This window comes from Coffea arabica, chromosome 2c, assembly GCF_036785885.1.
Source record: "Coffea arabica cultivar ET-39 chromosome 2c, Coffea Arabica ET-39 HiFi, whole genome shotgun sequence".
In the NCBI taxonomy this organism is placed as follows: Eukaryota; Viridiplantae; Streptophyta; class Magnoliopsida; order Gentianales; family Rubiaceae; genus Coffea; species Coffea arabica.
This window is the reverse complement of record NC_092312.1, coordinates 28441138-28457490: the sequence shown is the minus strand read 5'-3', so window position 1 is coordinate 28457490 and position 16353 is coordinate 28441138. Positions and strand designations below refer to the sequence as shown.

The 16353-nt window shown below is 34.6% G+C and overlaps 2 protein-coding genes across 4 annotated transcripts; both read left to right on the top strand.

Moving 5' to 3' along the window:
- Positions 1–1957: 1957 nt before the first annotated feature.
- LOC113724207 (phenylacetaldehyde reductase-like) lies at positions 1958–5328 on the top strand. Of its 3 annotated transcripts, XM_027247134.2 has the most exons (4): positions 1958–2199; positions 2967–3129; positions 4225–4361; positions 5034–5328. In XM_027247134.2, the coding sequence occupies exons 1-4, from the start codon at positions 2107–2109 to the stop codon at positions 5043–5045; spliced, it is 405 nt and encodes a 134-aa protein (XP_027102935.2). In that variant the 5' UTR covers positions 1958–2106; the 3' UTR covers positions 5046–5328. The 3 variants fall into 3 exon arrangements, with proteins under 3 accessions (XP_027102935.2, XP_071931742.1, XP_071931741.1); XM_072075641.1 differs by lacking the exon at positions 4225–4361; XM_072075640.1 differs by lacking the exon at positions 5034–5328 and having other exon boundaries at positions 4225–4702.
- A 5553-nt stretch (positions 5329–10881) lies between these two features.
- On the top strand, positions 10882–16135 carry LOC113722978 (phenylacetaldehyde reductase-like). The gene is made up of 6 exons (XM_072075635.1): positions 10882–11181; positions 11691–11860; positions 13194–13382; positions 14193–14355; positions 15010–15196; positions 15837–16135. The coding sequence occupies exons 1-6, from the start codon at positions 11046–11048 to the stop codon at positions 15982–15984; spliced, it is 993 nt and encodes a 330-aa protein (XP_071931736.1). The 5' UTR covers positions 10882–11045; the 3' UTR covers positions 15985–16135.
- Positions 16136–16353: the final 218 nt, after the last annotated feature.

Here is a 16353-nt window from a genome sequence, read left to right as displayed (position 1 = left end):
ATCCTTATATGGATTGAAGCAGTCTCCAAGACAATGGTATAAAAGGTTTGATTCCTTTATGTTAGGTCATGGTTATTTGAGGAGCATGTATGATAGCTGTGTTTACTTCCGGAAGTTAAATGATGGTTCTTTCATTTACTTATTGTTATATGTTGATGACATGCTCATTGCTGCCAAGAATTTGTCAGAAATTCACACCTTGAAACTGCAGTTAAATAGTGAATTTGAAATGAAAGATTTGGGAGCAGCTAAGAAAATTCTTGGCATGGTTATTAATCGAGATCGAGGAGTAGGGAAGTTGTTTTTGACCCAGAAAAATTACCTTGAGAAAGTCTTGGAGCGTTTTGGCATGAAAGATGCTAAATCAGTATCTACTCCTCTTGCTAGCCATTTTCGGCTATTTGCTGCTCAATCACCAAAATCAGATGAAGAGGAAGATTATATGGCACGGGTTCCTTATTCCAGTGCAGTCGGCAGTATTATGTATGCAATGGTTTGTACTCGTCCAGATATTGCACAAGCAGTCAGTATTGTTAGCAGATATATGTCTTGCCCTGGTAAAACACATTGGCAGGCTGTGAAGTGGATTCTCAGATACTTGCGAGATACTTCAAATGTATGTTTGGAGTTTGGAAGAAATAATAATACTTTGGTTGGTTTTGTAGACTCAGACTATGCTGGAGATCTTGACAGGAGAAGATCGCTTTCAGGCTATGTATTTTGCATTGGCGGTTGTGCTATTAGTTGGAAAGCTACTCTACAACCTGTCGTAGCTTTGTCTACTACAGAAGCAGAATATATGGCTGTGACCGAGGCAATCAAAGAAGCCTTGTGGTTGAAGAGTTTATTTAGCGAGCTAAGTCTATATCAAGGTGTTATTGATATTCACTGTGATAGTCAAAGTGCCATACACTTGACTAAAGATCAGATGTATCATGAGAGGACGAAACATATTGATATGAAATATCATTTCATTCGGGATATCATTGCTGAAGGAAAGGTCCTTATTCAGAAAATCAATACTAAGGACAATCCAGCCGATATGTTTACAAAACCTCTTCCACTTTACAAATTCAAGCAGTGCTTGGATTTGGTTGGTGTTCATTGTTCGTGATTTCGGCCCATTGGGGCTTATGTAGCGAAGGTGGAGAATATTTGTCGATGTTGGGACCACGCCAAGGTGGAGATTTGTTGAATGTGGCGTTTGTCCCACATCGGACAAAGCCAGAGGAAGACGGCTCATCAGGGCCTATAAATATATGGCCTTGGTGGTGAAGACATTTGCACCACTCAAGAGAGTTATATGGGCTATTAGCTTCTTGAGTCATCTAGCCCATTCAGTTAAATATTTTTGGCTCTCTTGTTTTGAGTTTAGGAATATTTTCTAAACTCTTTTGTAAGTGCCTATTGGCCTAGGAACCACTTTCCTACGGCTTTTGTATTTCTTCTTCATAGTAGAAATATTGCTCCTCCCTCACCCGTGGACGTAGGTCAATTTAACCGAACCACGTAAATCTTCTGTGTCTTTTATTTGCTTTGTTATCCGTCTTTATATGGTCGGTTTTACCGCCTAATTATTATATGGCTGGTATCTACCGCCTATCTATTATATGGTCGGTTATACCGCCTAATTTGTGCTAACTTGAGTTTGTCTATTTCCTGGCCTGGTCCTAACACTTTCACTCTCTTATATTGGTTTGGAGTTTACAAGGTCTATTTATGCTTGTAAATGATCATTCTAGATACATAGAGAAATGTTCCAACCATCCCACCAACTCTCTTAATTTCCATCATTCTAGAGAATATTGCAACTATCTAGAAAGCTTTCCAACTACCTCATTAATCAAGCTAATTGATTTAGCACATTATTCAACAAGAATTCTATGTTATTTTTTTAGCTATTTAACTGATTGTGTAGGTTTACAGAACTTATACTAAAATTTGGAAACAGATTAGGAGCATGATTGTGCAGGATACAATAATGACTTCATTTTCTCTTTTGTTTCATTTCTAGGCAGAACTACTGGAACCTGCAGGGGAACACTTAATGTGCTACGATCGTGTGCAAAAGTTTCATATATCAAGAGATTCGTTATAACATCTTCTATGGCTGCAGTTGCATTCAATAGAGAGTTGAAGAAGGATGCAGTAGTTGATGAAAGTTGGTTTTCTGATCCACGATTCTGTGAAGAGCAGAAGGTATGTATGTCATCTATTGTCTTCCGTTAAAACATTCCTATGGAATGCTAGATTTCTGTATTTTTAATTTGTCATTAGACAACAATTGGGGAGTTATTTTAGGTGTGGAGAAAATTAAGATCGGATCTTCATGACTTCTTGGTACTTTTATAGGAAAAGAAGGATTTTTTTTCTTGTCTGTGTTCAAAAGCTGGCCAGATTGGTCAATTTCCTTCCTTTTCTTGTTTAAGTAGCAAGTTTGATTGAATCAACCAGAGAGAGTAGAGTATGCAATAGTCAACCACACATCTCTTAAAATGAAGCTCAAAATCAAGTTCCACATTATTGTAAAAGGAGTTGCAATAGGATCGGTATTTGCTTAGTCAGATGACGGGAATTTCTGCTAGCAAGTCATGGGTTCAGCTTGATCAGTCACAAGTGAAATTCCCTTGTTGTTTCGCTGTTGACTCATAGAGGTAGACATCATATACTTCCAGGAGTATGTTGACACAACTTTGCATCAGTCCTTGCATATAATCAAATCAAAGTACGTAAGGGAGTCTTAAAAGGAAAATTTTACACAAATCTTATGATCATTGAGAAATTTACTTAATCACTGGTATGACTGCTTGTCCTTGTGCTTTGTGGCTACAGCAGTAGTAGCTCCAACTGATGTAAGCAAGTTTTGTACATAAGATATTTACCATTACTTCTTAAATGAGTTTTTAATATCCAACTATTTTCTTCTGTCATACAGACTTTTAACTCTCTCTCTCTCTTTTTTGTAGTTTTGGTATGTACTTTCAAAAACCTTGGCAGAGGATGCTGCATGGAAATTCGCAAAGGAGCAAGGCATCAACATAATAACAATCAATCCAGGATTTGTCATTGGTCCTTTCTTGCAGCCATCTATTAATCTGAGTGTAGAAATGGTCCTCAACCTAGTAAATGGTATGCTCCAGAAATTATTAGATCACTTAAGTTATCACCATCCGTCTAAACTTATTTATCTGTGTTAGTCATAGGCTTATGGCTTTATCATGCACTAAAATCTTCTCTGTTATTAAACAACAAAGAATTTATTACTCAAAGTAAAACTGTAAGGCTCTGCTATCTTTGTATTGTGAACGAATACATAACTGACAGACATACGCAGAAATATGAACTGATATATCAAGGTATATGGTCTGATCAGCTGGTGATGTTAAAAAGGTTTGCTGTCTAACCTCTTCCTCGAAATTAATGTTGTGCATCTTCTATGCTTCAACATTATCCGTGGCAATTACAGGAAGAAAAACACTTGTGGGTGAAATATGTTATGATTTTGTCTTCCTTGAGAAAAAAAAAAAAATTGCGGGCAGAACTGACAGGAAAAATTCATTCCGTGTAGTCATTGCCTGTGTTTTAAGAATTTACTTGCTAATCAGATTTCTTTTATTATTTTCCCTATTGACAATAAATATTTCGACCCAAATAGCCACTTTGTACAATGACTTCAGGACTTGTAAAGCAAGAAGTGGTTGATTTTTGAATTATTTTGGAACAAAAAATTGCAAATATCTTATTTTTGTCTATCTAGAGGAGTGGTTTAGGGACAAGTATCTTCAGCTTTCGATGTTTAACCCCTGTTTTAGTTGAAGGACAACCAGTCTTGTCGTGTTTGTACTTGTGTTATTTGCCTAGTAATTGGTCTTTCTAAAACTAAGACATGCTGTTAGCCCAACTGTTCTAGTAGAAGTTCATTGGAGTAATAGTTCTTATGATCAACCAATAATTAACTATGACGGTTGTCTCAAGTGGTTCATTCCTCAACTCTCCCTCTTCATGGTTGTGGGCCTTGCATTGCACTAAAATAGAACCAAGAGACTCTCCAAAAAAAAATAAAGGGCAGGCCGTTGATTCTAGATCTGAACATTTTCATCTCTGCCATTTGTTTATCCCCAGTGACTGAGACCATTGGTGTTTAATTGTACGTATACTTTAGTGCATTAAAAAGACGCTAGAAGAGATACATAATGATGCTACTAACTTAGGCACCGAATGCAGGGGCTGAGTCATTTCCTGATGGAACGCATAGATGGGTTGATGTTAGAGATGTCGCCTATGCACATATTCTAGCCTTTGAAGTCCCTTCTGCAAGTGGAAGATATTGCCTGGTTGGGAGATCTGCCCATGCCTCTCAGGTCATCAAGATTTTGCATGAACTTTACCCTTCTCACCAGTTTCCTAATGAGCAAGTCCTTTTTTCCTTGTCAATTTCGTCGGTGTAAGCCTTTACAGGCTTGTTGCTGTTGCAGTATATAGGTCCAAGATTTATCACATCTTTTTGTATCAATTTCAAGCTTAAAAAAAGTGTATCAAGTCCAGAATTTTCTGCATTTTTTGGTAGCACAGTATGCTCTTTCTCAGCTTCGTTTCTAGAATTAGGTTATTCTAATGACTAGGATCACCAAAATGGTTCTCTGCAAAATATAGATGTTTGAATTCAGGTGGTTGTATTTAATTGGATTCAGATCAAGTAAAATTCTTTTCGATAGGTCTTTCAAATTACCAGAACTTTGCAGAGCCAGTTTTTGATTTTGTCTTTTTCTAGTTTTAGCTCATAAGGAAAGTCAAACTTTAGATACATGAATCCCTTCGATTAATCCACGACGTTGCCCTTTGCAGAAAGTTTAAATGGATTATAACAAAAGTTTTAGATTAAATGATCTCCATATATTAGAGAAATTTTGTACAAAGGCAAAATACTCGTTATTGTCTGCAACAGATTTTGCAGAGCTTGATTTCACATTAGCATTTCTTTTCACCTATGCTTTATCTACTTGTTAATTCTGAACTTTCTTAACCTACTACAGGTTGTCAGATAACAGCAGCCTTATTATTTCAGACTGTACAATATCCAATGACAAGGCAAAGAATTTGGGAGTTCACCTTATCCCTTTGGAGGTCAGCTTGAAAGATACGGTTGAGAGCTTCAGGGAGAAGAATTAGTTAGTATCTAAGCCTATTGTATTCAAATTACTATTAAATAAATGTGAAACATCATCCTTTGTTTCAAAGTGATAAAATAAGTTCAATCATGTAACTCGTCATTTGTTCTTCATTGTTAATTTGATCATACGCAATTCAACTCTCATGTTCTGAATTCAATTTGTAGTATCTGTTGTTCTTCAGATATGTCCTTTCTGATGTAATTTTTGTCATTAGTGTAGATTTGATTAATAAAATCATGATGTGTTTTATCAACCACAAAAAAAAATTCCATGTCTTGAAAGTGGAGCCGCTAAATTTTTGAAGAATTTGATTGAAGACAACTACTATTATCTCAGGTACAGCACAGCTCATGAGTTGAACTGACATAATGCTTATTTACTTTTAACAATAAACAACATCCGAGAAGAATGGAAATAGGTTAAGTAACTCCTAGAACATAGGCCTAAAACCTTGAGAATCTTTGACAAGCATTTCATTATCTTCTGAACCGAAACGGGGCCTCCCAAGTTCCATTTGGCACAAGTTGGTGTAAATTAATAATTTATTCTCAATTTACACCAAATTGTCCTTAACTTATACTTAATGATAATAATCAACTTCTATCAAAATGAACCTGATTTACACCAACTAATAACAAATTAAGATACACGGAACTACACCTAATTTACATTGAACTAGACCTGATTTATACCGAAATCCGACTAATTTATACCAAAGGTCAACTTGTGCAAAATTTGTACGAAACATAAATTGTGAGGCCTTGGATCCTTTCTGAACCTCCTGCAATTGCAACATCAACACAACAGTCAGTCTAAATTATTTTTGAGGGAGGTTAGTACTTAGCCCATGTTTGATAATGCAATTCAGTACTTAAACTTAATATATTTAGATGCGTTTGCTAATTAAAAATTGAACATTTGAATTAATTAAGTACCACTGAATTTCCTAACCAAAACTTGTTCTCAAAAATAAATGATAAGTTGTTCACTTATCAATGAATGTAATATACACTCAAATGTACTTGATTTAATACTTAACAATTCGATAACTTAATAGATTCAGACTTCAGATTTCAATTTTCAAATTTCAATTTTATCAAATGCATCCTTAGTAGCTAGAGAGCCCATTTGAAGAAGTTTGATGATATTGGATGAATGCAAATGCAAAATAAGAGGGCTAGTGATCACTTAGTTCTAGTCAATACCAATGTGGATCATTATAAGTTAGATGCTAATTTCAGTTGAAAATAGTAATTACAGGCATATTTTCTGTTTAGTCATTGCTAACGATGATGCATTTGCATGCAGTAGGTAATACACATTCTATACCGAGTAATTCAAGAACAATGTCAAAAGTAGACGGGCTAATGATGTTTTGGTGTGCAAATACACAATTACAACGGGATAGATTTCTTCACTATATACAGCTGGAATAGAGGAATCCAGAATTATGATTAAAAATCGCTAATCTTTGCTCATGCAAAAGCAAATAGAAGGATAAATTCTAAGTTCGGATGTGGATGGACCATTGAACCCAATTAAATTGTAAACAAAGCACTAAAATAGATGGACCCAAATCACTTGCCAGTCATAAAACAGAAAATTCTTCTTCTAACGACAAATGCAAATTTCTTTAGCAGCAACATCCACATACTGGTGAAGCAGTAAAAACCGAGACAAGAACTTGAACAATTGTTCAACCAACCTGCAAAACCCGAAAAAAAAAAACATATATCAATAGAATCACACGATTGTTATGCATGACTTGTCGAGTTCAATTTAAGTTCGGTTTAACAAGCAAACCAAACCAGATGCAGATCTCAATTCCGAATTGTTAGGAAGCAATTCATTCCAAAGGTGACGCTAGTAATGGGCGACAATAGGAAAAGAAAAGGAGATGATAACATCGTTTCTTTTCAAACTTCAAAATTACAGTGAAATGTCACTAAAGCTCATCTTAGAAAAGCTTTGGGTGCTGATGAGTAGAAAAAAGTATCATCAGGTATTTACAAGGAGTCAAAAGATGAATTGCTCGGCGATTACCAATTTCAACTTTGACTCTTCACCAAACAGTAACAATTAACTTTCAAACGAATGGCCTGTGCAGTGAGCTAAGGTTTAGAAGAAGCAATCGTCACTAATGACAAAAAGGTGCAATTAAAGGAAAACCCGCAATCAAGTAGACCATGGCGTGTGCAGTGAGCTAAGGTAGAAGAAACAATCTGTCGCTTTTTATGACAAAATGGTATGACTAAAGGAAAATCCAGTCAAGTAGACTCACTAAGTTTTGATTCAGTGGCTACCAAAAAAAAGACTAAATCTGTTTTTCAACTGTAGGTGGTGGAGAGTTCTTCCTTTTAACCTGCAATTGGGCACGAGGAAAATTAAAAAAAAAAGTTTATTAGTCTCCTATCCAAACACATCCTTTAGTTATTTCCCCACAAAAACAAGAAATAAAAAGATTAAAAAAATGTGTGTACACTTGCTATGTTTATGTATATAACTATATTAAGTTGCTATCCAATAAATTGAAAAATATCAAAAGGGTTACTAGCCACTAAAAATTTACCATACACAATAAAATTTGTCATGTTAAATTATGTTTTATGAAATGTTTAAATAAATTTGTTATTGTAAAAGAATTTGGCACAAAATTCTAAATTTTAATTTAAAAAAAGATACTGTAACATGGTTCAATTTATTCAGCTTACACAGGTGTGATATACAGAATAATGTACACAATAATCTATAATCACATCACATTAAAGTACTAGAATATTTGAAATATTTTATTTAGATGCATCACAGATCACGTCTCCACAGCGAATTTTTTGTCCTTGTCCTTTGTGAAGGAAATTAAACCAAGCTATTTTAGTATTTAGTTTCCTAATCCTATTTGGTATCTTATTTGTTTAGTTTCCATATTAGATTAGGAAATCTCAAGTCAGTTTCCAAATAAGTTTTGGTTTACAATTATATTTGTTTTAGGAAGTTTTAGAGTCTATAAATACTAGTAGTCTAGTAGGTTGTTAGTGGAAGAGAGGTGAAGAGAAGTGATGTGTAGAGTTGAGTTGAGTCTAGAGATTAGACGAGAGAGAAAATCTCATAGTTGAGATTTGTGAGTTATTATGAGCAAAATGTTACGACTTAATATTTATTTTGAGTTAAATAAATTATTGAGTGTTTGTTCTCTTCCTCTTTCCGTATATTTTTATATGCGTTAGAATTGTTTCCGCTATGTGCAGGGGGATTTTTCGTGCCAACAAGTGGTATCAAAGCTCTAGGCTTTGATCCTGGGGCTTGTTTGCAAAATTGGGGCTTGGAGCTTGTTTGTGAAATTAAAATATGGATCCGCATTATTTACCACGTTGTGGTGTATTTATCTTTGATGGTAAAAACAATTTTGAGATTTGGAGATCGATGATGAAGAATTTTTTCAAAAATATTGGAGTTTTGAATATTATCCAAAAGGAGTTCATGGAACCTATAGAAGGCACGAAATTATCAAGGGATGCAGTTGAACAATTAGAGAGGAATAGACAGTTGAACTATAAGGCATTATACTATCTCCATACCCAAGTCCAGTTACATGTAGCCAAAAAATTCATACATGTAAAGACAGCGAAGGAGGCTTGGAAATTTTTAACAAATTCCTATGGTCATGGTGGAGAAGAAATTTGTGACGAGGAAGAAGAAAAAGAAGTTTTTGATAAGGCAAAGAAAGAAGAAATTGAAGCAATTGTGGATACACATAAAGGTGAAGAAATTGTGATTGAAGAAGAAATTTCACAAGTAGTTGAGAAAGAAAGTGAAAGCATTGATCGAATTAAAGATGTGGTTGAAAATCATGATGATAGAGAAATTGTTGACTTTATCGAGACTGTTGAATTTTTGGACGAGAAAAATCAAGTGATGGACTTGATTGAAATCAATTGTGAGGTGGACAAATTAATTGAAGGTTGTGATACTGCTAAAGTTGATGCAGTTGTTAGTGTTGAAAAAGTAGAGGAAAAACATGGCGATGTTAAAAACATTGGTAGCATCAACTATGATTTTCTGGTTTTGGGAGATTTTCTTGGTGACATGGATGAATTAAATTATGGAGTATGGGTGAATATATTTGAATTTTTTGACAAGAGTGATCAAGCCAAGAAACTGTTTGAGAAGTACAAGTTTCGTCCACTACAACATGCAAAGATGAAATTGAAGGTCAATTGTAAGTTAGAACTCCATATCATTTATAGTGTGACTGAATTTTTCATGGAGATTCAAGCTCGTGATGGCATTGGAGATGATAATATTAAAAGCTTGGTTTAAGGGAGGCAATGAAGGAAATTAAACCAAGCTATTTTAGTATTTAGTTTCCTAATCCTATTTGGTATCTTATTTGTTTAGTTTCCATATTAGATTAGGAAATCTCAAGTCAGTTTCCAAATAAGTTTTGGTTTACAATTATATTTGTTTTAGGAAGTTTTAGAGTCTATAAATACTAGTAGTCTAGTAGGTTATTAGTGGAAGAGAGGTGAAGAGAAGTGATGTGTAGAGTTGAGTTGAGTCTAGAGATTAGACGAGAGAGAAAATCTCATAGTTGAGATTTGTGAGTTATTATGAGTAAAATGTTACGACTTAATATTTATTTTGAGTTAAATAAATTATTGAGTGTTTGTTCTCTTCCTCTTTCCGCATATTTTTATATGCGTTAGAATTGTTTCCGCTGTGTGCAGGGGGATTTTTCGTGCCAACACTTTGTCTTCATTTAGCCAATGCCACCTGCCATCACAATAAAATTGATAAACATGTCCCAAAACTCAACGAGTTAGGTACATTACTCAGATCTGCTCCAGTGCAGAATTACATGGTTATCGACCATATGAAAAACAAAAGGGTGTAAACATGTGTAATCAAACTAAATATATTAAATATATTTTGTTTTAATGAACTTGAGATAGTATTTAAGATTGGTTTGTTTATTTATTGAGCCAAGCTCAAAAGAATTTTTATTGAGTCGAATTCGAGTAATTTAAATTTTTTTACCAATAAATCCCAATTTTATGATCATTGAGCTAAGCTCGGCCTACACCAAAAATTTTTATCAAGCATAAAATATTGTTCTAACTTGACTTAATTAGTTCGCAAGTCAAATTTAAACGAACTCTTACTTAGTGAAACTTGATTTAAGTCTTGAGTAATTCGATTTATCTTTTAGTTCTAATTGAGGATTCAAACTTTGGTACATATTATAGAATTTGAATCAGAATGGGAAGCAAAAACCCGTCATGCATGGACATGATTTTTTGTTACTTGTCCAGTTCGACAACCAGATGGTTTTTTATTCTCTTATGAGTTAATCAGTTTAAAGTCAAAGTCATAAATTGGGAAAAATATGAGATAAAATCTAACACTTTCATATACATTAATAAATCTGTTAAACACCTGATAATGGTACAAGTAGATTATGTTATTGTATTCGAATGCATAAAATATCTTATTTTATTCATATATATATATATATATATATATATATGTATATATCAAGTTTTACTATAACTTGATAATATTATATTTTTTTTTTTTACTTTTTTTTTTGTAAAACTAAATTTCATTAACAGATTATTAGAAATCATCCACTATACTAAATAACACGCTCAAATTTCATATAAATTTTATATGCATGCCTATACCAGTATTACCGTTTACCTCACACCCCAATCCCCCCGCCGCCCGAACCCCGCCAAAACCTTGAAAGCATACGTCATCCATGAGCCAAGCAAATTGCAACAGTATCATTTGTCTACTGCTATATATAAGCTCCCAAGCCTTTCGTGGTATGGACCCAAGGCAAAATATACACAGAAAAAACGCAGCACTAACAAAATGAGCTCAGCAGCAGCAGCAGCAGGAGAAGGGAAAGTGGTGTGCGTGACTGGAGCTTCGGGATACATAGCTTCATGGCTGGTGAAGCTGCTGCTTGAGCGGGGTTATACTGTTAAAGCTTCCGTTCGTGATCTCAGTATGTTTATTTTGTACTCCTCAAGTACTATCTCTGTTGTGTTGTGTGCAGATTTTGATTTACCTGTGCTTCTCTTGTTTGCAAGTAGATTTTCTGCCATGTGCTTGTATTTAGGCCAGTATGGACAAGGCTTAAGTGGGATTTTCGCCCTGTACTTCAGGGTCAGTTGCAGTGTTATCACCTTGTGTTCATCTTTATCTGCATTTTTGGCTCCCAATGCTTAAAGGTGAAAGGCTGGTGGTCTAAAACTAGGAATGAATTTGGGCAAGCAAAAAAAAAAAAAAAACACAAAACGAGTAGGAAAAAGGTTAAAAGAAAAGGAAATTTCTATAATGTTATTGTATCCATACAAGTAATCACTTTATTGTTGCATTGGGATTCTTCCATTATTTACTCTGGGTCCAAGTCTCCTTAAATATAGCCATGGTAAAAACATGATAGACTTTTCTAAGATAGCTTGGGATTAATTGTAGCGGTCTGAACCTCTCCTTGATGCAATCATGCCACAGATGATCCAAAAAAGACACAGCATTTGACATCACTTGCTGGAGCAAAGGAAAGGCTTCACTTGTTCTCGGCAAACTTATTAGAAGAGGGATCCTTTGATGCAATAGTTGAGGGATGTGAAGGTGTTTTCCATACCGCATCTCCAGTTCAACTTTCAGTTAGCAATCCAGAGGTGCATTTTCTTTACCAAACTGGAAATTTTTTATTGTCAATAAAAATTGCTTTCTATTCAACGGAATTTAAAATTCTTGACATGCTTTGTAGAATATCTAATTTTACTACTACTTTTTTTTTTTACTATATTCTTCTATTGCCGGCCAATATTTCATTTCTACTTGCTTTTTTGGATGATATATATTCCTTTGGACTTTGATTTATATGATGTTAAAGCATCAATACTGACTACAAATAGGGAGTTTCTTATTTCCAATTCTATGGCTTTATGATGTGTTTCGATTTCTCTTTTATTATGCAAAATGGAAGAGAGTAATATAGTTTCCAGGGTAAAACTGTGAAGAATTTTTCTTTAAAGTCTGTAGATGCACAATCCTCTTCCTGAAGGTCACGGTAAGAAGACTGTGATATGCTTCGTGCTTCATTATCTTGGATACCTATATATGAGATCTCTAGTAAATGATTTAGCTATTGCTACTTCAGAGATACAATTGGAAGAATGTTGATGTTAGGCAATGAAAAAAATTAAGAGTTGAGCACATTCCCATGGTCTACAAGTGGGCTTGTCGACAAGATCTATCGAATTATATTTCTGCATTATTCAGTCAGTGTAAGGTGCTAGAGCTAGGTTTAAGCTTGTCCCTGTAGCAAATAAGTCCCTGCTTTGGCTAGCTAATCTGTTAGTCAATATAGAATTCTGGTTTTTGAGTACGCAAATTATAATGATTAAGAATCTCATATCAACTGAACATACATTTGAGCATCTGCAGATTGAATGCATCTTCCTTTGTTAATTGATTCATATCTGCTAATGATTGTGCCTTATGGTTTTACGTAGTGTGCCTATCCTTGTTCATTTCTCTAATTGCGTTTGTGGGGCTCCCCTTTAAGTAACTCACTAGAAGTTTGATTTTAGTTATTTTAATGAACAAGGCTATCTAGCTAGTTCATGGTCCATTGACTCGTAGACATCAAAAGAAAATTCCAAATAAGTTTGATAGTAACCCTATATTGCTCGCTGTTTATTTTTTCGCTAAAATCTCTTTGCAGGAGTTGTAGGAGCAACACCTTTTCTATTTTCTCTCTCTGTGTTTTTCAAGCCATGATTTCACTGTACTTAGCTAGCTGATGTTTGAAACTTCTAGGGAACCAGTTCTGCGACTTGTTTGAGCTTTTAGTTGTTACTGTGGTGGAGACATGGTCTGGTAAAGGGTACAGAATTTATAGTAAAATCTAAAATCAGAATACCAACATGATTGTGCAGGATGCAAGCATAGGCTTATTTGTTGCCCAGTAATGACTTCGTTTTTTGTCTTTGTTTCATTTTCTAGGCAGAACTACTGGAACCTGCAGTCAGAGGAACAGTCAATGTGCTACGGTCATGTGAAAAAGTTTCATCTATAAAAAAAGTTGTTATAACATCTTCTATGGCTGCAGTTTCAAACAATAGAGAATTAAAGGAGAACGTGGTCGTTGATGAAAGTTGGTTTTCTGATCCATCATACTGTGAGGAGCAGAAGGTATGTTATCATCTATTTCTACCTGTTAAATTATGTATATATGGAATGCTAGATTTCTGTAGTTTCAACTTGTTATTGGACAAAGTCTGAGGAGCTTAGTCCAAGTATGGGGAAAATTAATATAGGATCTTCATGGCTTCATGGTACTTTTATAGGAAAGAAGGATGTTTTTTGGGGCAATGTAATTGATAGAATCCTTTGATTAAAGGGCAGGCCAGAAAGGTGGATCCTCTTTCTTTTCTTCCTTTAAGTAACAGCTTAGCTTTAATTGGAAAGAGATAATAAAGTATGGAATAGTCAACGGCGCATCTCCTAAATGAAGCTGTAGAATCAAGTTCCACATTATTGTCTGGAAAGGCATTGCAAGATGATCAATGTTTGCTTGGTCAAATGTCAAGGAACTTCTGCTAGAAAGTCATGAATATGGCTTGATCAGTCACAAGTCAAATACCTTTGTCATTTTGTGTCGACTCGTGGATGAAGAGATCATACTATCAGGAGTATGTTAACACTGGTGCTTTGCATCATCCCTTGCACATAATTAAATTAAAGTACATTGGTGAGTCTTAAAAGGAAAAATCAATACCATTCTTAGCATCCTTGAGAATCTACTTAATAATTTGTAAAATAGCTTCTCCAATATGCATGCTTTCAATTTGTGCTTTATGGCCGCATAAGTAGTAGCTCCAAATGATGGAAACAGGTTTTTCCATTTTCTAAAAAATTTAAATATTACTTCTTAATTGAGTCTGAAAACTATGTATTTTTGGCTACAAAGCAACCAACTTTTTAACAATTTTTATGGTGTAGTCTTGGTATGCACTTTCAAAAACCTTGGCAGAGGATGCTGCATGGAAATTCGCAAAGGAGCATGGCATTGAGATAATCACAATTCATCCAGGATTCGTAGTTGGTCCAGTCTTGCAGCCATCTATTAATCTCAGCACAGAATTCATTCTCAACCTAGTGAATGGTATGTCGTGAGCTGTATTAGATGATGTTCATCTGTGTTTTGTTATAGCTTTATCATGAACTAAAATGTCTCTGTTATCATACAACAAAGTATCTATGACACTAATAAAATTGTAAGGTTCTGCTAGCTTATTATTGTAATGGAGCACTTAATTGACAGACATTGATAGAAATGTGAACTGATATATCAAGCTATCTGGTCTATCAGCTGGTCATGCCAAAAAGCTTTGCTGTCCAACCATTTTTCTGACATTCATGTTGCTTGCATCTTCTATTCTTTGTGACATTGAGATTCTATGAAAATTTCAGGAAGAACAACACTTTTTGGGGTGGAAGATGTTATAACTTTTTCTTCCTTGAGGAATTTTTTGGGAGGGCACCGACAGGAAAAATTCATTCTGTGTTGTCACTGCCTGTCTTAAGACTACTTGCTAATCAGCTTGTTTTATTACTTTTCCCATTGACAAGGAGTCTTTGGAGTCAAATGGCCACCTTGTACCGTGATGATAGGACTTTCATTTCAAGAAGTGATTGCTAATTCAAATCTTCTGGAACTTAAAATTGGAAATTTCTTTTGTTTGCCTATCTAGAGGAGAGGTGAAATGACAATAGTATATATGCTTAAAGATCTCATTAACTTATCTACTTAATGCAGGGGCTGGAGCATTTCCTAATGCAACTCTTAGATGGGTTGATGTTAGAGATGTTGCCTATGCGCATATTCTTGCCCTTGAAATCCCTTCTGCAAGTGGAAGATATTGTCTGGTTGGGAGATCAGCACATGCCTCTCAGGTCATCAACATTTTGCGTGGACATTACCCTGCTCATAAATTTCTGGATAAGTAAGTCTCTTTTTCCTTGTCAATTTTGTCAGTATATGTCCTTATAGGCTGTTGTTGATGGCAATATGCACCTTCATGATGTATCTCATAATTTTTGTTTGTATTTAACAAAGTACATACATCAAATCCAGAATCAAATCCAGAATTTTCTGCATCTTTTGTCTCATGTTCTCATCAAATGAGCTCTTTCTCAAATTTGAAATTTGTTTCTACTGTTCTTCTTGGGAGAAGGATCTCCAAATTGGTTTCCTCTGCAAATTATAGATAATTGAGTTTTAGGTGATGGAAATGAATTTGATTCTGGTCACCTAAGATTCTGTTTGCCAGGTTTTGTCTCAGCCAGCATTTTCTGATTTTGTCTTTTTCTAGTTTTAGTTCATATGGAAAGTTGAAAAGTTAATTATATAAATACATCCCTTCCATTAATCCATGCAATTCGCCCTTTGATATAATGGATTGTAACAAAAGTTTTAAACTAAATTTTCTTACCATATATGACAGAAATTTTGTGTAAAGGCAAAATGCTTGTGAAGCATTACTGTCTCCTGCAAATTTTGTGGAGTTTAATTTTACATTAGCATTTTCTTTTCAACTATGCTTTATTTACTTGTCCTTTCTGAATTTTCTTAACATACTACAGATTGTCGGACAATAGCAACCTTTTTTATCCGGCCCACACAGTATCCAACGAGAAGGCAAAGAATTTAGGAGTTCAATTTATTCCTTTGGAGGTCAGCTTAAAGGATACGATTGAAAGCTTCAGGGAGAAGAATTTAGTTAGCATCTAAGCCAAGGCAATGTTGTATTGTATTTAAATTACCAGTGAATAAATGTGAAACGCTATCCTTTGTGAGAAATGGTACATGAGTTCATTCATGTAATTTGTCATTTATTCTTCATGTTAATTTGGTAATAGTCAATTCAAAGTGGATTTGAGAATGTATGAATTGTCAAAGTGGAGAAAGCATATGTAAATTATAAATGTCGTGCAACCACCAAAAATTAGCCCGTTTGGATTGTTATTTTTTGGAGTTTTATATTAAAAAAAATGTGTTATAGCGATTTAATATATGTGAGATAAAAATGTTATTAGAAAATGTATTCATGAAAAATGTAAAAAAAATTTTGATAAAAAAAAAAAAGCAATCCAAACGAAA